Here is a 24,935-nt window from a genome sequence, read left to right on the forward strand (position 1 = left end):
ATTTTCTTTCTGAGTTTTATTCACATTTATTTGTATTTTTGAACACTTTAGATATTATATTTTGGTTTATATATTTGTATGTATTAATAATTATGCATTTATAGTACAATGGAGAAGAAAGTTTAAGTATCTATATTAATGATAACCATTTTACTAAATGCATGTATCAGGGTTTTTTTTTTTTTTTTTTTTTTTTTTTTTTGTGGTATGTGGGCCTCTCACTGCTGTGGCCTCTCCCGTTGTGGAGCACAGGCTCTGGACGCACAGGTCTAGCAGCCATGGCTCACCGGCCCAGCCGCTCCGTGACATGCGAGGTCATCCCGGACCGGGGCACGAACCTGCGTCCCCTGCATCGGCAGGCAGACTCCCAACCACTGCGTCACCAGGGAAGCCCCATGTATCAGTTTTTTTGATTTATAATAATAGATTTTCTAGGAAGATAAATATGGTAAACTAATAACGAAACTTTGTCTCTTCCTTCTTAATGTTTATTTCTTTTTTATTGTATTGCTTTTATTTTTAGAATAGTGACATAAATAGTAGTGATATTGGGTGACCTCGTTTATGTCTTTTAATTGGAAAGACTTTAATGCTTTATAGTCTGTGTGATATTAGTTGTTATTTGAGATACTTATACCATGTGGTGTCAAGGGCAAGACCTTGTCATTACCTGTAGTTTCACTAATGGATATTTTATTTTAAAAAATCAACCTTGGTATAATGTTTTATTAAATTCTTTCTAAAAATGTATAAAATTATATTTTTCTTATTTGATCTATTAATATGGTGATTTACATAAATATTATAATTGTAAATCATTATTGCATACTTAAAATAAAACCAACTTATCCATGTTGCATTATTCATTTAGTAATTTGTTGCATTCTATAGTCTATGATTTTTCATCTATGTTTGATCTACGTATCTTTTGAAAAACATTTCATAATATTTTCCATTATGATATGAAGCTTTTCTTATCATAATAAAATCATAACATGAATTGAGAAGATTTCTACAATTTATCTGCTATAAGTATCTACAAACATGGGAAGTATATATTCTTGAACATGACAAATGATAGAAAAAATTATATGTATATTATCATATATATTCCCTTTAAAAGTTATATTTTGCTGAGATTTTAAAATTTAGCAGAAGACAGTTGTACCTTACTTCTAACCCTATGACTATTAATAATAATCTATCTTGTTATATCTTCTTTTGTACTGTTATTAACCTCCTAATTTGTTATTTTTAGGTGTTAGAGTTATTACTAATTTTGCCTTCTCTTAGGTTTTGTCAGTATCATTGTTTGGTTTTGTTTTTATCTTTAATCAAATGTGTGCATAGAGTGAAGTTATACTTGTTTTCCCTCTTCTTTTCTTATTCATTAATTTATACTTGGCTCAGTTTTATTTAATATGTCTTGAAATTCAGAATTTAACAAAATATAGTATTAATAATTGTCTTTGCAGTTTATTCTTCTTTAATATATCAAAATTATCATTTTAATTGTTTCCATTTCTTGCTTATTAAGAATAGTTTGGCTGTGAACATCCTCACTTATATATGTCCTTTGTGAACATGTGTACAAATTTTAGCTGAGTGTAGACCTGGAACTGCAATTGCTAGGCTGTACGATATTCTTGTGCTCAGCCTTAAGGGATAATTCCCAGAAGATTTTGAAAGTGTTTTCCTAATTTATGTACATATTCACACTGTACTAGAGTTCTAGATACTATGCATCTACTGATTTGGTAATGCCAGTTTTTATCTTTTATGGTTTTATCTATTCTGGTGGATAATGCTATCACATTCAGTTAATGACTGAGATTGTGCACCTTTTATATACTTATTAACAATTTTATATCTTCTGGCTGAAGTATATATTAAAGTCTTTTTCCTGTTTCCATTTGGGTTTCCGTCTTTTTCATTTTGCCTCGTAGAGTTCTTCTTATGTTCTAGAAATTATTTCTAGGTAAATGTATCTCACTTTATTAGTAGTAGTATATTACTATTACTATTATTTTCCAAGAAGGATATGTTGATTATATAATTTATGAAACTTTATGTCTAAAAGGAATTTTCCTATGTTTTCACACATTTATTGTAAATTGGCTTGAGTAATTTGTCACAGCCTTGTATCATTATAGTTAAGTAGATATTATACACTTACTTATCTTCTGTCTTTTCTTAGGGAGATGTGTGGTAAGTCCAGTAGTTTTTCATCTTTAATATGTTTTTATAACTCATTCTTATAGATGTTTTGACTATATTTCTATCAGTTAGGGTACAGTCAAGAGACAGAAACCACTCCAGCTATTTATCAGTGATTCTATATAAAGATAATCTAATATAAAGATTTGTTCAGTAGATATAAAAATTAACTAGTTAACCAAAAAGTCAGCAAGAGAACACTATATCATAAATATATCAACTAAAGGAAAGAGCTACCACCCCTAGTGTTGGAAAACAAAAGAAAGGATTGTAGTTATTAAGATTTAGAAAATCAGAGGAGAGCCCCTATGCAGATGAAATCCAGACATTTGTGATTGGACCTCTTCTTAGTCAGAGCTGGCATGTCTGACATGAAAGAAGGGCCCCTTGGCCTGGGACCCGAAGCTCTGAGGAAGTGGTTCCAGTCTGCTAGTGTTGATGGCTCTGAGTGGTCTCAATAAGGCCAATTTTGCAAGTTCTGTAAAATGGCAATTGGATGCAACTGAATGCAGGAAAAAAAGATGAGGTGACACAGGAACAGGAAATGAGCAGAAAGGAGCAAGACCCTTCCTCCTCTAGTCTTTCAGTCTCCCTCTAGCATCCATTAACATCACGTCCTAAAAGAAAGAACCAGGTGGCAAAGCAGAAACGTGGTTTTCAGAGTTCCAGCCCCCATATCAAAAATCAGAGTACAGGAGAGAGAATGTGGGGCTGCGAGATAAGAGCTTAACTACTGGCATGTTCTTCTCCAATTTCAAAATGTTTACCAGGGTATAACCTGATGGCTGCTTTTCATTCTTTTAACTTATTATTTGGAGATTCATTTGAACAATCTCAATCACGTCTTTATTTTACTAAGGAAAGTTTTTATCTACTGAGGATTGGTTTTTGTTTGATTCCTTTTCCATTATTCTAGTTCTTTGGTTTTGGGATATATATTTTAGTATGTATTTATGTTAATGATTGTGTGTGTCTTTGAGCACTGATTTCTTTCCCATAAACAGTTTTTCTCCTCAGTAATTTTATTTCTTTTCCATTTAACTTGGGAAATTTTTTCTATATTTTATTGTTAATCATTGCCGTTTTGCTTATGAATTTTACTGTTTCCAGTGAAGACATAATCTTTATTTTAATTTTCCATACATGATATACTTATTTGACAGCTCTCTTTCCTATCTGCCTCATATTCATCTTATTTCAATTGAGGATACTTCCTTATTGTTTTACCTTAAAAATCTCTTGTATCACTAAATGTATATTTTCTTAAATTGCTTTTGAGAGTACATTTAGTGACTTTTGCCCACCACTTACACTGATGCTAATATATAGATTCATCTCTTATATCCTTTAGGAAATGGGTATCTCATTGACATAGCAAATTTGCTCAACAAAGATGAGAAATATCTTTACCTTTTCCTTATATTATTCATTTGTTACATTATTCTGTAATGAGAAGGCATACATACACACACAACACACACAACACACCCAAGACACACACACTTATTTTAAAGTTTTAATATATTACTTATCTTATTCTAGATTTTTAATAATTACTTTGCATTATATTTTTGTGACCCTTCCCTAATATTTTACTGTGAAATATCTTTATATATATATATATATATATATATATATATATATACATATACATATATATATATGTGTGTGTGTGTGTGTGTGTGTGTTTTGTTACAAATCTCCAAACTTAATCAGAAATAAATGGGATAAAAATTTAATAAATATAATATTTAATGGATAGTCTTGTAGCAAATTTTCACATGTTATTATAACTGAATTTTTAAATCCAGTTTCTTCCCTTTTAAATTAGCTTTATATGGAATTCATCATTTGTATCATTTTGTGGTCCTTGTATCTTTTTGGTCAGCTAGGATATTTAATATCCTAAGAAATCGTGTTTTACTCTAACAACATTCTTCATACCAAATATCAGATTGTGAGAGTATTTAAAGTTTCTGTTCTTAAAATTGTTTACATTTTAATTAAATACATTTTCCCAAATTTTAACCCCATTTTATGAAAATGTTTGGAATTATTTCATTTTTACTTCAAATAATCTTTCTCCTTTAAATCAGAATAGTATAGACCTCATTTGGGTTATTTTTTAATTCCCTTGAGTGTGATTTAATGGCCTCTAAATTCTGTGGTTTAATGACTTTCTCTTAATGTCTGGTTGCTTTTCCTGTTTTACTCAGAGAAAAACATAATCACTAGAAAGTGACCTTTCACTTCAGACCCACATCAGAAAATTGTTTCAACATTCAATAAACAGTTGTTTATTTTTCTCTCACCTGTACTGACATGACTTTATTTACCTCTACTGACATGACTTTTTTTTTACCACTTGTTTAATTTTCACATCTCACTAATGTGTCATTCTAACCTGACTGTTGCTTCTCTGAATATTATTTTGAATAATTTTCCCAATTAAGGCTAATAAAAGCCAGTGAACAGCCTTCTTGAGTTTAGATCATTCATGATACCTTTGTTGTGGAAAAACAAGGCATTGGTTCATGGCTTAAAATTAATGAGTGTATTCTGATGTATTCAAGAGCAAAATTATATCAATTTTATGAAACATTTTGGTCAGTCATCCAATGAGACAGATTACCCTAAGTCGTAGATATATCATCTTAGGCCAGCACAGCCACAGACTTACTTGATGCATAAAGGGAATACAACAAAACAGTAAATAGACATTCTGGTGTGGAGAGTGACCATATAAAACCTCAGACTCCCCAAATAATATCTATGCTAGTAACTATTTTTTTTTCTTATTTGCTCTGTGCCTTAGCTTTGTTCTTTCAAGCTTTACTTTGTAACTAAAAGGTCTTTCTGGTTTGTTTCCCTTTATTACCTGAGTAAGCTCAAAAAGCAGTTACTCATACCGCCTGAGCACATCCATAAATAGTCCTGAATTTTAATAAATGTATGCTCTGGTCCTTGGAGAATCTGCAAAACAGATTTAAAAAACTGTGTTTGTTTCATGATTCATCATGGCAAAACTGATTTACTCAGTCATTCAAAACCTCATGTTAATAATACACATGAAGAAGCTGCTATTTCTGTGCAGTCTGAAGTTTATACAGTTTGAAATATCATGAGAACAGGCGTCATGTCTGTTGTTTTCTCCAGTACATCCCAATATCTAGCACTGTATCTTATTATGCCTCAAGCTCTGCCACTTACGTGGTGCTCTCTAAGACCATTTCTATTTTTGTATCCAAACTTTGACATTCTTTTTCTTAAAAATGAACCCCAAATTGTAAAAGATTTCCTATGATAAACATGTCACCAAATGCAAGTTCATGTGCCTGATGCAGTGAGGCCAAACAAACCAAAACATCAGAGTTAAGAGCAGAGAAACGTTTATTGCAGGGCTATGCAAGGAGATGGGTAGTTAATGCCCCCCCAAACCCCAAAATCCCTGAAGGATATCAGCAATGCATTTTTAAAGGCAAGGTGAGGAAGGGGCATGGTTGGTTGTTACACACTTCTTGGTAGGGGAATCCTTTGTTCTTGCAGTTTTCCACATAGGTCAGGCCAAGATGTTCCTTTAAACCACCAGCAAGACAAATGTTAATCTCTGTTCTGCAACATTTTATCTCTATATGAATGGAAAAGTGTCATACCCTTAAAGGTCAGAGCTTTGAAAATGGGCCAATTCGTATATTTCAAGCTATAGGCAACATTCTTAACTCAAGCAAAAGCAATAGAATACAAAGGTTAAAGTAATAGAAACAGATTTAATATGGAGTCAGATTTGTTCTTCCTTATTACAAGCAGTTTGTATTAAAATTGTATTATTTTAGATTCACACAATTAAAAAAAATCACTTGTTTTCTGAGTCTCACTAAGAGCTGTTAATAGGCTTAGGAGATTTGTGATTTGCCTTCTGGAAGAAATGATTTCTAAGCTGGAACTTGATTGATTTACTAGATTTGCAGAAAGTGAGGAAGAGCTGCAATGAGAAGGAACAAGCTGTGTTCAGTTCCTGAGTGTGAATTGCAAACAAAAGGTGGAAAAGTTGAGTTTAGCTGAAATATAATGAGGAATAGTGGCCCCAATAGATTGGATAGAAAGCCAGCCTCTAGGTCATAGCAACTTGGCTAAGGTAAAAATATTATAAAAGGTTTAAAAAAGGGCAGCAACATGGTTGTATTTCAATTTTGTAAAAATCACTCTGGCTGAAGAATAATTTATAATTGCTCAAGGAAACTAAAAAATTATTAGAATCTCATCACAAAGGTAGACTGGCTGAGATGCATTCCAGTGGTTCATAGGGATTACTTGATAAATCATGCCTCAGAATTAAAATGTATAGCAACAGAATGTTACTGACCAGGGTTCTTGGCCCCCTCAATCAATAGAAATTGATAAGAGGCCAGGCAAGAAATTCAGGCAAGGCTTTATTGGGGTTCTTGCTGTAGCAGGAGGGAGTGAAAACAAGTAACAATTTTCCTTGCTTTCTCCATGAGGCAGGGCAAGCTGCTTCTTTATATGGGATATGGGTGGGTCAAGGATTGGGCCGGAGAGGTGGCTTGGGTGGTCTTCCCACCCCCATGGTGGTGCTGTGTGCAAGGTGCATATGCAGTACCCTGCTTTTTCTCCCAACACCCTGTTTTTTTTTGTTTTTTTGTATCTTCTTCTTCATAATTTGCCCCAACTGTACATGTATGCAGCTATTTTTAGTCCCTTATACTTTCTTTGTATTTTGCTGCTAGAGGAGACATTTGTCCAGGTGCAAGCACTGCAGCAATGGTCTCAAGACCCAGCCTATCTCAAGAAGACAATTCATTTTGGCTCCCTACTTGAGCATAACTACTGCCAAACTCCTTAATTTAGAATTCAGTGGTTTTATGAAACAGACCTCTCTTTCCTTCTCCAGTCTTCTCTCTTAACCACCTGCCTTACAGCCACCCTATAGCCCAAACATAAAGAACGGCTTGATGTTCACACTCTTCTGCATTTTTACATACTCATCTCTCTCCCCAGATTTCCCTTCCATTTTTCTCTTAATAACTTGTGACTGTCCACTGTCCATTTAGTTTCTCTCCCCAGATTTTCATCTGGTCTTTGGATACATTTGAAAACTCTCTAGAGTGACAGCCTAACACAACTCTAGATCTCTATGTGTGTTAAATTCCATGTGGCAAGATTGGTACAAACAGAATTCAGTTTATTGTACTTGAGAACAATAGTGTAAAAGAGCATTAAAAATATATTAATATGTGCCTTTAAATAAAACCTAAATGAAATTATTTGTAATATCTCCATCACCCAAAGCCTAGTTTAATCTGTACCTTTTCTATTAACCCTTTTAAAATTCACCAATTTAAAAATAATCGTTCCATCTTTTGTGTTCCCAAGACACAGGATTGATACTTTTCTCTGCAATATGTCAATATCTTATTTCAGCGGAACTTAAACAGGTACCTTTACTTTGACAACTTCCATTCATACATCATTCTTTTTCAAGAATTGGATATGAGTGCTTGCTTCATTCATTTTTAAAAAATTTACAAATAGGTACTTGCTATGATGATATATCAGAGAAAATAAATCAAATCTGCCCTCAGAGAGCTTACATTATATTAATAAGGGAAATAAGAAACATCAAAAGAAAGAAATTCAGAATTGTAATAGATGTAGAGTGGGAGTTGGCAAGGAAACATGGAGGGATTAAAATTGAAGTGACCATTTCTACCAGGTTTTAGGTTAGTAAATCCTACTAAGTTGTGTGGGATACAATTCATTAACCTAAATTAATTTCTGTATTTATAATTGTCAGAGATTTCTTAGGAAATATAGGCACATTCTAATAAATAAAGGTGAGTGGGTTCTGTTAACCATATGCTATAATGACAGCAAGTCTGTTTTGTTTGGGGCAGCAAATTATGCTCAGGAACTGAGATTGTCTTTGCCAGTAGTTTAAACACAGCTTCACCGTAGGAATTTCACAAACCAATAGCATACAGGGTCATGTCTCTTAATAAGCTAATAAAGAAATAACACACCCATGATAGATTAAATACACTATTGTTCCAGGCAAGAGGAGAAGATAGAAATAAAGTCCAAATTTACTTGAATTGTACTCTTTCTATGAGTTTTGGTTTCTGGAAGAGGCGGTTTGGTTTTGCCAACCAAGAGCTGATGTGCAGCTGCCAGTGGAAAATTAAAAGTCCCTCAGTTGCTAGAGCATGTTGCTAGGGAACGATGGCAGTGGTGTTGACAGTCTGATAATCCTGGGGATCACCACTGGCTGATAAAGAAGTCTCCTTTATCATAGCAGAAACTAATACCCGAGATCTTCCGAGAGCTAAATTAGCAAAGGGTAGCTTTGTCCAGACTGAAACTCTGGGATAGCCTTCGCGAACTCTCTGTATTTATAGTCTAAATGTTCCCTTTGCCAGAGTTGCTTCTCCACAAGTTTTTATTGAAAAGCCCCCAGCTGGGCCCCTCAGCAGCTGAGCTACTAAGTGCTTATTAATCAAGGGCAGATGAGATGATGACATCCAGACACAAGTTACTTCATTCTTATATCAAAACACCTTTACTTCTAAAAACAACTTCATTTTTTTTGTCATAAATAAGTGAATTTGAAATCATAGCAAACCAATACACAATAACAGAGTCTCAGACTGAGTTTGCTACATGTACCAACATTTCTTAGTAAGTGGGAACAAAAGCAGCCTGATGTGTAAGCTTACTGAAATTCCACTCACTGTACTCTCAGGCACTCAACTAGTACCTCTCATGGAAATTATTCACTGAAAGGTACATGCAGGAGTATTTTGATAGCAGGAATGACAAGCCTTATCATGGGATCAGATGAAAGAGTTCTCCATCAATTAGGAAACAACGGATCAAACAAAGTTCTGGATCTAGAGATTTGCATCAAAGGTGTTATACAGCACTTTCTATAGCCATTCCTGAAGTTATGTACCAATGATAAGATATGCCACATATTAAATAAATTTCCCTAGTGTACTGATTATAAATAACATTAAATTTCTGGGGAAAAGAAAAAGTGGGATCAAAAAGACTTTCTAGTGGAGACATACCTGAATTGATTAATGAGCGATGAATGAACAGTAACCCACCCTATATAGTAACAAGGTACTTAGGACAGAATGCACAATGGCACACAGGGCTGGAAAAGATCTAGTGCTGTGGCAGAAGGTTATAATTGGCTCTTAATAGTCATTCATTCCATTTTATATGACAGTATGCACAGCACTGTTAGCTAGGCAAGTGGCCACCTAACATAAAGATAACATTTCCCAGCACCTGATCAGTTGGGTATTGTCATGTAACTAAATTCTGGCCAACTGGATGTAAAAAGTGAGTAGTGAAACTTAAAAGATTGATTCTTAAAGGGAGAGGATGCGATCCTTCTTCCACTTTTCCTTCATCCTTCTGTTTGAACTGTGACTGTGATAGCTAGGACTCCACCTTCAGGACCAGAGGGTTTGTAGACAATTCTCCATGGACTTTTAACATTCCTGCACATTTTTCAAGCAAAAATATTGGCAACTTTTTTCACCATCTTTTCAAGGATATTTGTAAATCGAACAGCTTTGGAAGGTAGAGATAGTGTCTTTCTTTTGGGCAGAGAGCAGGTTTGTTCCTTGAGAGAGCAGGAACACAATAATAAAGATAATATCTACCTTCAGAGCAATGATTGGACAGGTTTGCTGGCAGCCCCTTTAAGGATTAGCAGTTCCTAAACTCCAGATGTGAGAAAAGTCCTCTATGTAAATAAGCATTCACATGAATCTCTCTGTATCACCCTGGTGGGATTTGGAGGGACAGGGGAAACCCATGTGAACAGAGAGCTCATTCTATCTGTTGTGCATGAGAAACAAAGTCATTTCTTTCTGATCCCAGAATCTTGTGTCTTTTACCAGCATCTATGAAACTGTGGTAGGCTAATTGGTTAGCTTTCAGGTCTGGTAAAATTTCACTCTTCACAGTTCTTGATAAAGTGCCTTATCCTACAGATGATAGGTTGAAAGTTAGAAGCAGCCTGGGTCTCAGCTCCTACCTGTAAAGCCACTTTACATACATTTGAACCCATATCTTAACTAATACAGAATTTATTTCTTCCTACTGCCATATTGTATGGACAGGCAACTCCAAAGACATTGAAGGTTTGATTCCAGGCCACCACAGTAAAGTATATATTGCAATAAAGGGAGTCACATGGAGTTTTTGGTTTCCCAGTACATATAAAAGTTATGTTTACACCATATCATAGTTTATTGTGTGCAATAGCATTATGTTTTTAAAAACAATCTGCATACCTTAATTTAAAAAATACTTTATTGCCAAAAAGTGCTAACCATCATCTGACAATGCAGAATTACCATAAAACTTCGATTTGTTAAAAAAAGAAAAAGGCAATACCTGCAAAACTCAACAAGGTGAAGCACAATCAAATTCACTAAATGCATACATCATGCATAAATAAAATAAAGTATACTTGTACTAGAATATAAAATACATGGTGCTGAGATGGGCACCCGGCAACTAGATCTCAAAACAGGAAGACCTTGTTGCTAAACTTTATATAAAACTTTTCTGTAGGCTGAATAAACACATAAGTTAATGAAAGGGGTAGGGAAGACTCATTCATTCTCAGCAAAATTCTAGAAGAGTTTACTTAAGTCAGGGGTATTTCTGACCTCCTGCCAATTTTTGGCATGCAAGGAGGGATATACAGGTCAATGTTCACAGCAACCTGACCTATGATAGTGATGTCTCCTAAGAATGTTGTTTTTCTGCCCTTTTCTCTTTGCCTCTGAATGAAATTCCAGCTCCATAGCATGGCATACAATCCCCTTCATTCTCAGTCTAACCTTTTCATCCTACCAGCCATATCTCTTCTTCCCTTCCTTTACTACCACCTGTTCCACCAATATGACATACTTGCCACTCTATTTATCACCGGCTATGACCTTTCATGTCCCTTGTCTTTACACATAATGCTTTCCCTGTATGTAATGCTTTCCCCTATTTCTTCATCTTACAAATTTCTACTCATCTTTCAACTCTAAGTTAAAATATCATGGCTCCTTTCTTGCCATGAAACTGTCAGCTGTCACTTCTTATGTTGTCAGTGCATTTACTTCTAGTATCAGATCCTTCTCTGCTCTTCATATTCTCAACATCAAATTTGTCATTGTAGTAAAACAAAACAGGGAATCAGTCTAAACTATGATTAAATAGATATTAAGAAGAGATCTGAGAAGATAACCTTGGATAATTGTCCGTGAATTTTTGTGTGTACATTGCAACATTTATTCTAGCTGCAAAATATTTTCAAGTATTGAAATGCATCTGTTGGTTTTAATAATTACTCCATAAAGCAGCCCCAAAGGACACTATTATCTATTCTATACAATTACAATTTTCTCATTTCTTTTGCAAAGATTTTTTTGAGGAAAAAATTGTAGCGTATTTATTATTTTCAACCAATTTTGCTCTAGTATTAATAATTTATATTACATTATCAAAATTACAATAATTTCATTGTTAATCTGTAGACTATATAATAGGAAGAACATTAAAAGGGACATTTACCAAATGAAATAAAACCCTGATAACCTAGCTTAGGCTTTAGTAAATAATTTATAAAATAACAGCTATGATGTATCAAACATTTATTTTACAAAAAAACTGTCAGATATTATATCATTTTTATAGAGGTGTTACATAAATTTCTTTTGTATAAACCCATGTGTTACTGAGTTTTATTAGGAGAGGGTTCACACAAAAGGCAGAGAGATTGAATAAATAGTGGTTTATAATATATATATATAATTATATTAAAAAGTCAATGATGTTGTAACTTGTGAAATTTAAGTTACATTTTCTTTTCAAATATAAGGCTATGCTAATAGGCTCGACATTTGACTTCTATAATGTGAGCAATATGTTTAATTAATTATCATTATTTTAATACACATTTAGCTATATATTTGTATATGTAAGGATTCTTTAATAATTTCAAAAAAGTGTGATAAAGTATTGTATAGAATTATTTTAGTATCAGCAATGCTGGGTTCAGATAAAGCAACAGTATAATTTGTCACTATAATGTGTACGAATAAACACAGTAGCTTGAAGTCAACCATTCCATTAAAACAATAGAAAATAAAAAGGGGACTACCTTTCTTATATGTAACCTATGTACCAGGGACTGTGCTAGGTACTCTTCATGAAGATACTTAACCAATAAATAAAATCTCTGCAAAAAGTTATTTTGCTAAGTTTTAATAACAATATCTCAATATTATAGCATACTTCTTTTGAGTTAGATCTTCAATTTAAATGAAACACAAATAAAGTTCAGATTTCATGAAGCATGAAAAAGTTTTTAGGATGATAAAAACTTCCGAGTGAATAATCATTTTACTTCTGGGTGACTTTGCAAGCTAAATTGTCCAATACTTGTCCTTTAAATTGCTCCTATTGGTTAATTTCAGCATATTGCAAGACTGAGAGCCAGCAGACAACTTGTGAGTGATCAAGCAAAGAGGCATTACATCCATAATGGGAACACTTGGGCAATCAAAAGTATTTTTTCATGGCAGGCATTGAGAGAAACATAAACATCTTAAAAATATCTCCAGGATTTGAAGTCAGTTTAAACATCATATTTTAGACTTACTAAAGAATATTAGAGGAGGAATTTTTAAATCTAAGGCCTAAACTATTTTATATACTAAGTAATAATGTCTTCCTATGCATTTACTTAGTTAGAATTAAGTCTGTTTACCAATATATTAAGCATAATGTCCACTAGTAAAGCAAAAATTTCATGACATCTAATCTTATTAAACCATAAACAAGTTATAACATTCCTCTACTCAAAATCCTCCCATGGCTTCCTGTTTCACTTAGGGAAAATGTCTACATTTGCTTTAGACATTAGACAAACATCTAAACACCTGTGTGAGGCCTACCCTTTACCCCCACCCATCATCTCCTCTGCTACCCCGTCCACTATCTCTGCTCTTGCTGTTCTGGCTTCCTTGCTGCCCCTGGAACTTTGCACTAACCTGTTCAATCGACCTCAAATCAGAGAAATTCCTGAACTTTGCACTAACCTGTTCAATCGACCTCAAATCAGAGAAATTCCTGAACTCACCTCCAAACACTACCATCTTCTTCAAGTTTTGGGGCAAACATCACCTTCTCAATGAGACCTTTTTTGATCATATATTTAAATTTGTAACTACACCTCCCACTCCCACCATTTGCACTCCTGACCCCACTTCCCTGCTCTGTGACTACAGCCCTTAGTAGTTTATAATACATGTGTTTACTGTGTGTATTATGTCTATATCGCTCCTAGTAGAATTGAGTGCAAGGAATTGTTTAATGTTTTGTTCATGGATATATTCACAAAATTTGGGATGGTGTGTGACATATACTAGGCATTCAAAGTTATGTGTTGAATAAATGAGTAAATAAATAAATTCAACTCTGCACCTTTCTGTGATACAATCTTCATGGCTATTATTAAATAAGCAAGAATGTTTTTACTAGGAATAGATAATGTATTTCTGCTTTTGTATTCTATGAATGTATTTTAAGTACCATGTGTGCTGTAATATTTCTTTTCCTGGGTTCCTATCATACTTCTCAGTAATGAAATAGCAAAATAAGTGTATCAAGTAAGTTTCAGCAATATTCAGTCAGGCTAATATCATTGTACTATTGTTTCCTATAAAGTTTTGTCTATCCAGATAACACATTAACTATAGTATAGGCGCTGATTAAGAAAGCTAGTGTTATGACAGTATGTGTTTAAATTATTCTATTTATTTAGTGTTCTAAACTGTGAATACAGAACACAAGAAATAGGCATGATTTACCTACTGGCAAAATCAATAGCAAAATCAATTGCTGAACAACAAGTAAGATAATCGATTTTCTTCTGATTATGCTCATTTTCAAGAAAAATTGAAGATAAATATATCTTATTTTAAAATAGGCATTCCTCGATATTTATTAAAACAATGTATTAGATGATTTAATTATTTACACAAAAATAGTTTTAATCTAACATTCTAGAAATAAAGAGGTTAGAAAATTATCATTTTAATTTCATCTAGTATATAGCTTATTAAAGTCATGGGATTCAGGTATACTTAATTAGTTATAATGTTCCTTTAACAAAAACTTCCATGTGAAGTAATATATTTTTAACACATTTGAGGATCATGCTGTGATTGAAAATTTATTTGTAAAGGACTTTTCCTTTCCTTCATTTGGTCATACAGACTGTAATACTAAATCATGTTTGCCTAATTGTGTTTTTAGGTTGTACTCAGTTGGAGGTCGTGATGGAAGTTCCTGTTTGAGTTCAATGGAATATTATGATCCTCACACAAATAAGTGGAACATGTGTGCTCCAATGTGTAAACGAAGAGGGGGTGTTGGAGTGGCCACATGTGATGGTTTTCTTTATGCAGTAGGAGGTCATGATGCTCCTGCTTCAAACCACTGTTCTCGGCTGCTAGATTACGTAGAAAGGTAAGACCCCAAGGCACGGTTATAGTGAAAGAAAGAATGCGAATTACATTGATACCTAATGCAAGCGATTGTAAAATCTGCATAATTTAGGAAAGTAAATTCAACACCTAGAGCTGCTTTATTAGTCTCTCTCTTTCTCTCGCTAGTGCGCGTGCCCACGTGCATGCGCGCACACACACACACACACCACTTTATGCCTTACCTTATTTTTTCTTTCCTTATCCTCCCTCCCTCCTTCCTTCTTTCTTTTTTTCCGTTCTTTTCAACTAATATTTTTTAAAACCCTACCATTTATTTTCACATAATTCTAAAGTTATGTTTAAACTTCCCATTAGTATGTTTTAAAAGGTCGATTAAAATACAGTTTTAAATAATTTTTAAAATGAATGAATGTCTGATAATTCTTTTTTTAAAAAATTGGATATTTTATTTATCTGTTCTATTCATCCTGTCTTATTTGTTCTACTACTCTCTTCAAATTCGTAAAGGTGAATTATGAACTTTGTTTTATGCCATACCTTTCTTAATGTAAGACAGGCTTATTAGAACTATATTGCCTATTATCCTGTTGTATAGAAGAAGTATAGATCCTCTTTTAATTCCTTCCTAAAAATGGCAGGTGCACAGAGGCTGGAGCGATAATTTACCTTGGCTTCAGTCTTGGTCCAACTATCCACACACTTCCTGGCATGGTTATGGCTGAATTCTCTTTAGTGGTTGTGGATCTCTTAGCACTTTTATGTCATGTGAATTAAGGATTAGAGAGTTAGAGAAACTTATAGTGATATTTTCTATTACATAAGGAAACATGCTGATACATGAGGAAGTGAGATTAGGAAATATTGAGGATAATTTTTTTTATCACCTGGGATAGGATAAGTAATTCTACCTTAATGAATAACTTCAAAAGTTTTAGTGACTTAATACTATAATGCTCTTTTTTCTCATGCTGTGTGTCCATGTGATATTATTACTCTAGTACCCAAAAGGACATATAAGCTAAAATATGGACATCGCTGGTCTCCATGTCAGAAGGGAAAAGCCAGAAAATAGTACTACATTGTTTATGCATTCTTAAAGATTCAATCTTCAAGTAATATAATTCTCCTTTGTTGATACTTTGATGACAACTCAGTCACATGGACACAGAAAACTTCAGAGTGTGGAAAGACAGTATCTGACCTGGTACCTGGGAGAGGAACAGATGTCTGGAGGATCACACTGATGACCACAGCAATTTTCCTCTTAATATCAAGAAACCAAATCCTTTATATCCATGCTTGATAGTGGAAGAGTCATTGGAAGAAAGGGGCTCTCTCTCATTTATGATAATTTATTCTTAGGATACGTGAACATTTTTACTGAGAATAAGGCCATTGACAAGAGATAGCTTTTAGTGAACAGGCTCTGTTCAAACTTAAGCCACTTCTAAGATAAAATACAGAAATGTTTAACGATATTGCTACTCTGTGAAATGGACTGTAGATTTATGGCTATATATACATAGAGGATGGCATTAAGCTCACCACAGTTGCAATTCAATGTTCTCTTGTCCATTGAAATTAGGAACTATGGGTGCTATATTGAGGACAGTGGTCAGAGTCCAAATTAATAAGTGTATACTTTTATAAACACAAACATGCAACCGTTTATTTAAAAAATACTGCTAATAGAATGGCAGGTTATTCACATTTTCCTTTGCTAAATTCTTGGGAAACAATGACAAAGAAAATGAATATGATGAGGCTGCTACTTTTATGGCAAATATATAAATGACACTAATAAAATGATATTTCATACACATTATTTTCTAAGTTTACTCTCTAATGCATTAAAATGTTGTTTGTGAACAGAGGCATAAAGAATTCAGTCTAGGAATACACTTATGGTGCAAAATTGTATTTAATTAAGCATAACTATTTTAAGTTATAGGAGTGCAGTGGGGATGAACAACTTAGGTAATGCAGAAGCACAGCATCATCATGATTCTTATCTGAGCTCATACCATGTGTCAGATAACAGCATTTTTTACAATTTCTATAAGATATATTCTATATTGATGATTTTACATAATGGTACCCCTGTAGAATTACCTTGCATGTGTAATGTAAGGAATGTTTCTTAGTATATAATCATAGGCAAACAAATCATTAGGAATAGCAGGTAGTGTACAATGTTATGTTTTATAGACAGATAAATAAGTAGATAGACAAATGTTGTTATATGACAATGATTTCTTATAGAAGTATAAAGGTATTATAAAGTGGCAAAGTACAGTTATATAGCACCTATCAAAAATTGTAAAGTCAGGCTTTCTTTTTTTACATTCTTTTTTTTTTTTTTTTTTCCTGTGGTATGAGGGCCTCTCACTGCTGTGGCCTCTCCCGTTGCGGAGCACAGGCTCCGGACGCGCAGGCTCAGCGGCCATGGCTCACGGGCCCAGGCGCTCCGCGGCATGTGGGATCCTCCCGGACCGGGGCACGAACCCGCGTCCCCTGCATCGGCAGGCGGACTCTCAACCACTGCGCCACCAGGGAAGCCCCAGGCTTTCTTAAATGCAAGAAACATTGGTACTTCATATCAGAACAGATAAGAAAGCTGAGACTGAGTAAGAACATGAAGTTTAGAATAGTTGCTGGAACAGTAAAAGCTAATTTTGTAGCCAAGCCTCACCCTAGTGAGAGCATCTTAGTGGACAAAAGCAGTGTGCAAAAATGCAGTAAGTTCTAGCAGAATTTAGACCCAGAAGGTGCAATTCATTAGAAAAAGCACATTCATCTATTCATTTACTCAATAAATACTGTTTTGTGTGTGCTTTCACCCTACTAAATAGAGCTTAAAATGTATTAGAAAAAAAGAGATAAAGAAATAAATAATTAGAACTTTGAGATCACAAAGCTGGAAATCATGCAATGGATCAGAAAATATGCTCAAAGCCATCAGTACCACTGCTGGCTAATAAGAGATCAGGATCACCTTTGCCCTTGAATCTACATCCCAGTAATGAGACCTGATAGGAAAGGGGTGTCAACATTAAAGGAAACTCCTAAACCTGCCTTTGTAATATCCACTCTTGCTTCCTCCAATCTCTTCCCCTTAGAGTAGCCTGAGGAAACTTTTCATAATACAGATTTAACCTGAAAGTGCAATGGAGTTTTCCTTTGTACGAATTATCAACATAATGAAAAAATTATTTGTTTTACATCAATTTTTCCACTAAACTAGATTCTATGTGCTGGCCAAGATTGTCTTATCTATGCCTATACTCCTCCACTTGGCTCAATTCCTGGCACTGAGTAAGCACTTAACAAGCATTTATTAAATCAGTCAGACACCAAGAAAAAGAGGTGTCAAATTTCTCACAAGGAAAACATATGAGGTATACTGTAAATAGGTAGGTAGGTAGATAAATAGATAGATAGATAGATAGATAGATAGATAGATAGATAGATAGATAGATAGAGATTTTAAGAGGGATGATAGAGGGATGGATGAATGTTCAGATGGATTGAAGGAAAGATAGGTTTTAAAAGGGATAAATGGAGGGATGGATGGATGTTTGGATGGACTGATGGAAAGATATGTAGATAGATATTGATTTATTACTTCTCTATTTGCATGTGAACACCCATTTCCATCATCATTGGCTGAGGATTCATGATTTACATATACTTTAGGCATATCTTCAGTAGACAGAAAATTTTTGATTGAGACTAAAATATTAAGCAATTAATCATATATTTGTTGAAAATTATATCATCATATCTTATCAACCAAACACTATTAGCAATAATCACAATTTTGATATATAACTTATAATAAATATACAACTTTTGTTCAAAGTCTAGCAAAATATACTCCAGTCATAACAGAAAAGGTCATCTAAAATAACAGTATTTAACTTATTACTGTCAAGATATGACTCTATTTTTATCATCTTTAGATCTTTGTTAAAAATGAAATAATTTAAGATATGCTGTCTGACATACAGGGATAACTACATTATCTACTTTAATAATTCTTTTCAGATTACCATAAACATTAATATATAGAGCAAGTATGGAATTTTGGATTCTTTCATTTCTCTTAATTTCTCATTTCATCCTTTTGGTTTAGACATAATCCAAGAATTTCTGAACACTGAAGACAGATGATAAAGGAGAGACTTACTTTTTATTTAAATTATGGATGTTATCCTAGGCCTTAAGTAGCACATTAATATATTAATTCACATTTTTTGATACGTGAGATCCTAAATTTTCTACAAAAATGTAATTGCTTGAATTGTTTAAAGTTAAAATGTTAGGTAGGCACTATTTTACTTTATAATAAATATTTCTTTTTATTCTTCTTAAGATCTTACTGTTTGAACCAGCCAAATGAGTGCAGCATGAAAATATTTTTTTTTGCCTTTGTTTTTCTATTATTGTGCATGCATAATCTTTGCTACTTCTTTGATAACAAATTATGTTCAAATTTCTGGTAGAAATATATACAACAGGTGGAGATCCTATGACAGTCTACGTATATAAAGCCCTTGTTTTATAAGTAGATGCAAAAATTATTAACCTATACCATAGCCATACTAATTTATATTTGTGATTAATATTTGCCTCAGTAGCTTATGAGGCAAGTGTTATCTTTGAAGTGGTCAGCTGGACACAGGGAGTGACAGAGTAATCTGTTGTCCTGGGATATTCTGCCTGGAATGCTGACATCATGGCAATTTATCTGCAAATTTTGGAGGAAGGAGAACAATTCTGTGGAAGGTAGATGTACATGAAAAGATGAAACATGTGATGTCGTATATAGATAGAAGGTTATCAATGCTGATATCAAACTCTGAAATTCATTTTCACATTGAGAAAGGTATTTAAAAATACATAATTTGGGCTCACAGCACTAGTAAATTTTTCTATTATATGAGTAGAGAAAATAATTACATAAAGAATCTATTTCTCCTTAGTTTGGAACTGTTAAAGATATATATTTTAAAAGTGAGTTTTTACTAGCATTAAGATCTTCTGTGTATGCTCCATGTTCTGTTGATTGACAATAGCTTAAATAATTTTTAAAACTTTAATGAGAAAGCTACACCTGAGAGGAGTCGGAGTTGCTTAGCGGGTCCTTGCTTTCTCCGGTTCTGTCACCAGCTCATCTCTCCTCCCCTCAGCCTTGAAGAGTAGATGTAATGGTATATGACCTAATCAAAATAGAGTTTTTCATACACCTTCATAGAAAAGTTGAAATCAAATTAACTTTTAAAAATATGTTTGTATAAAAATAAGCAAAAACTGTTGAAAGGGGGAGCAGACATCTAGTTATATTGTCCATTAAACATAAGATAAAATTTTATCTTCTAATTGTGGAAATAACAATACTTGGAAAAGTAATGGTACCTCAAAAATTTCAAGGGAGAGTTTCAATGAGAAACTAACTTTTGTTCTGTGGTTGTCATGTGCCTTTGGCAAGTTTTCATTTTACAGCCAATTTTAGCCACTATATACGGATGCATCTCTTTCCTGAGGGCTGGAAACTTTAATAGAGTCCCTGATGCAGAGCTCACATTCTGACCATGAAGGCCAAGGTGAGATGTAGGAAAGGCAGACAGCCTAAATGCAAAAAGACAGCAGCCACCTCACACCTGCTTTTTCTTTTCTTTCTTTCTTTTTATAAACAGGCAACCCGAGGCAAAAAAGAATGTTTAGAACAAATTTTTTTCAAAAACATGAACAGATAATGATAAAGTTCGCTGTTAGTAATTGTTTGGAAAGAGCTTATACATCTGTGGATCTTTCCCTAAGCTAAAAAATGCTGTTTATTTCATTTGGGAGGTAACAATTATGTGTATCCCCAGGCTGAGAGGTAAATCTATGGAGTTCTAAATACAGAAAAATCAATTTAAATTCATTAATGTGAGAACAAGGATAACTATTACTGGGTAATTTTGAATTAGTGTGATTACTTCATAAATATCTGACAGACAGAGAGAGAGAGAAAAAAAAAGTGTGAGTATGTGTGTAGGAGGGGGTAGTTTGGACTCAGTTTTTCTTTTGGTTTGGTTTGATTTTCTAGCAATATATATGTTTAAATATCATCATCATTGCCAAATATAAATTAAAATATTGCTATTAAACACATGAAATATGTTACCTACCACTGAAAACAGATATATTTAATTCAAAGATTTGGATCTTCTAGGAGAATGCACTAAATTTTTTAACTTTTCTTCAGGAATTTTGTAAAATGTGAAAAGAATGATATCTATTTCGAAGTGTAGGATATTATTTTAAATGTGTACCTAGATATAGGACATACTAGTGTTTTCTTAATTTTCCCTGACGTATGAGTATATGAGAATATCTTCATTATATGAGCTTCACTTAAAATTTCAGAAGCCTTCAGAAATGCATTTATTATTCTTTAGTGCTGTTACTGTTAGCTTTTTACTCAGTTCTTCTGTCTTTTTGCAAAGTGATAAAATCTGCTATGTAGACAATAGTTGAAAAAAATCCTATACAGCTGAATAATAATTACATGGGGACTAAAATAGGACTTCAGGAAAAGCTATTTAAGTGAAGTGATTGTGACAAAAGGCAGACTAGCTTCTATTGGAAAATGAATAAAATATAAAGAACGTTCATGTTTCACTGAAATTAGGAGTATTATACATTCTTCCTTTTAAAGTTATTTTTGTGACAAAAATTTCCTGACAGAAAAGTAAACAACTCCCCATATTCATTACCCAGATTCAACAACCATCACCAAATTGCTTCATCCATTCACCTTTACAGTATTTTTTTTCCTGAAGTGTTTTAAAGTAATTCTTTACTTTAGCTCAAAACCTTTATGAATTCATCCCAGAAACAAACAATGGAAAATGATCAGAACTTTACATTTTTAGCATAATCACAACGTCATTATCACAACTAATAAAAATTTAAATAATCTCTTATTTTAGTCTGATACCCAGAATTAAAATTTCCAAAATGCCTTAAACATCTTTTAATAGTTGGTCTATAAATTGGGATCCAAGTAAGTTTCATTCACTTTATTTTGTTACATTTTAAAGTCACATTTAATTTAGAACAGCTACTTCTTCTTAGTAATTCATTTTATTACTGGGCTTTTTTTACCTGAAAAATTCAGTCAGGTATCTTATAAAATGTTCCACTTTGTGGATTGTACAATATGATTCCTTGTGGTGTCTTCTCTCATCTTTCCTTCTTTTTGTCCTCTGTTTTTATGTTTATATATTTCAAAATATTCATTGTAGAAGTTTAAATATCTTAAAGATTTGATAGCATAGATTGCATATTTGCATTTGTGTCTATGTGTGCCTGTGTCTATTTGTGATGTTTTACACTTATTAACTATAGCATATAAAATTACTTTTTTATTTGCCTGACAGCCTGTGCTTTAAGGTGGTCCTGACTTTCAGGCATTCAACCAATCTCTCATCTCACATATATCATCTTGACTGTCACAATTCCTCCAGACATGGTGTGTAAATGCATGTAATGTCCTGGGAGAAATATTCTCTCCAAAATATAAAATCCATATCCTTGGGGTCCTTCCAGTCATTTTTTTTGTAACAACCTTCTTTATTTTCAATAAACTGTATGTGGGTTTTTTCGCTTGTTTGTGTTTGTTTCTTTTTTTCGTTAAAATGTCATAACAAGATTGGAGTAGAAAAACAAACTAAGAATAAATTTGCTGTCATCTAGTCTTCTTTTTTATTTCCTCTACTGGGCTCTTACTAGATGTTTTTGTATTTGAACCTGCAGTTACAGGTTAAAGGCAAAGAGGTGGCTTAATCATTCCTTCTTAGCTGAAGTAAAGTACACTCACCAAGGAATTCTTTGGTGTCTTACCACCCAACACATAAAATATCTGTATGTAATGTATGGTAATCAGACTCTCTGGAAATTTAATTATTTTTGGTTAAAATTCAATAATAATACTTGGACCCTCTGCTTCAATCTATTGATTTACCAATCTCTCCCTTCCAGCGAATCCTGAGTAATAGTCACTAAAAGATACCTCTGTTCATGTTGTACCTATTTCCTCAAGTTTCAGTGGTTCCCTGTTGAGTAAGCACAAAATACTTTCTTACTCTGGGAATCAAGCAATTCATGAGCTGATTAAAAACCACCTTTTTTTTTTGCGGTACACGGGCCTCTCACCGCTGTGACCTCTCCCGTTGCAGAGCACAGCCTCCGGACGCGCAGGGTCAGCAGCCATGGCTCATGGGCCCAGCCGCTCCGCGGCATGTGGGATCTTCCCAGACCGGGGCACGAACCCATGTCCCCTGCATCGGCAGGCGGAATCTCAACCACTCCGCCACCAGGGAAGCCCAAAAACCACCTTTTTAAGCACTGCTTCTTCTCATACCCTTGAACCTGGCCACACTGCACACCTACTTTCCACAAAGCTGGCCATGCAGTTTTATTAACACTTGTGTTCCTTTGTAAAAATATCTCTTTCTTTCTAGCAAATTTAGGATAGATTTTCAGATCTCATTTAAAGGAGACTTCAAATGTGAAGTATTTCATAATTGTCCCAGATTTTTAACCATTACTTCTGTTTCATGACCATAACACTTTCTTGTACCTGTTTTAAAGAACCTCATTCTACTGTGGAACAGTAGTTATTTACATATCTGACTTCCTTGTGGAAAGAAATCATGATATTCATTTTTGTAAGATGACTCAGCATCCATCCAATTAAGAGTCTAGGTATGTTTTTAAAATACCTTAAACTATACAAAGCCAGACAATGTGGATATTGGTTCCTGAAAACCTGCTCAAATATTGAGTTTTTAGAAAAAAAAAAGTTGTTTTTTTTTCCCCATAGCTTGTTTTGAAAGGACATCATTAATATAGTAAAAGTTCGATGTGACTAGAATATGTTATGTCCTTTATCCTTACATTTTAGATATGATCCTAAAACAGATACATGGACCATGGTGGCTCCTTTGAGTATGCCCAGAGATGCTGTTGGTGTCTGTCTCCTTGGTGACAGACTATATGCTGTTGGTGGCTATGATGGGCAGACTTACCTCAACACTATGGAATCCTATGATCCACAAACTAATGAATGGACCCAGGTAAGATTGTTGCCAGCATAAGTTACTTCGCATATAAGAACTTATTTCACTTACTTCCTTTGGAGGAGAGGGGTACATACAGCAATGTATCTAGTCAAATTACTCTGAACTCAAAATGATTGATTTTGTCCATTTTCATTTTGTAAAAAGTTTATTAAATCATATGTTTTTGTGTACTTTTCTCTTGTGTATTCTATACTTCAATAAAATTTATATTAGAAAGTTACATTCATGCTTCAGTGAGATTTCCACTTTATTATGTCATAACAAGAGACAGGAACTGAATTTTAATTAGCTGAAGCAAAAAATGAAAGTGGAATATATTGGTTCACAAAAACTCATCTTTAAAATATTTGGTTTTAGAGATAACAAAAAGAAGAGAATGGAAACCTGCAGAAATCAACTTTCTGCCTCCCGTTTTTGCTTGACTATCTTTGTTAGGTTGATTGTTACTCACTGCAGAGAGAATTTTCCATGGGGTGGTGCTGCTGGAAACTCCAAGTGGGAATCCTCACAGCCATAATCAGAAAATAAAAGAATTCTTTGTTCAAAAGAAACACAAAAACAAACAGCAAAGAGCTCTGAATGATCTGTCGTATAAAGCACTCATTCCTGGACAAACACTTGGGCCAAGAAGATGGAGTGAAATAATTGGCTGATCTTAGGTTAGCCTTTGAACATACGCTGTAGTTAGAGATTTAGTATCATGCTCAGAGAAGCTCCCAATCTGGTCGAAGATCTGGACTATTTGTGTTGGTGTGTGTGTGAGTGGTGGGGAAAGATGAGAGGAGAACAACTTAATTATGGTGGAAAATAACTTATGCTGTACAGTTACTATAGCCTTGCTTGTAATGAAGAGAATGGGTATATTTTCAGACTTTTGTTGTTATATTCAATTTCTCCTTTCTTTCTTTCTTTTCCAAATCTTTCAATATTTCTTATTTCACTCCTTTATCAGAAACTTAAAAATGAGAAACAATTTAAAGAAACAGACCAATTTTCCATCAATGGATTCAGTTAAATTCCAAAGTCTTACTTAGTT

The 24,935-nt window shown here is 33.8% G+C and overlaps 1 protein-coding gene across 2 annotated transcripts in view; it reads left to right on the forward strand.

Moving 5' to 3' along the window:
• The window catches only part of KLHL1 (kelch like family member 1), a 372,807-nt gene that overhangs the window by 337,997 nt on the left and 9,875 nt on the right, over positions 1–24,935 (forward strand). For both annotated transcript variants that reach the window (XM_065895878.1, XM_065895879.1), the window contains 2 exons: positions 14,572–14,784; positions 23,722–23,893. In XM_065895878.1, the coding sequence (XP_065751950.1) occupies positions 14,572–14,784; positions 23,722–23,893 (385 nt within the window). The remainder of the gene's footprint in view (positions 1–14,571; positions 14,785–23,721; positions 23,894–24,935) is intronic.

Source organism: Phocoena phocoena, chromosome 18 (assembly GCF_963924675.1).
Source record: "Phocoena phocoena chromosome 18, mPhoPho1.1, whole genome shotgun sequence".
Taxonomy (NCBI): Eukaryota; Metazoa; Chordata; class Mammalia; order Artiodactyla; family Phocoenidae; genus Phocoena; species Phocoena phocoena.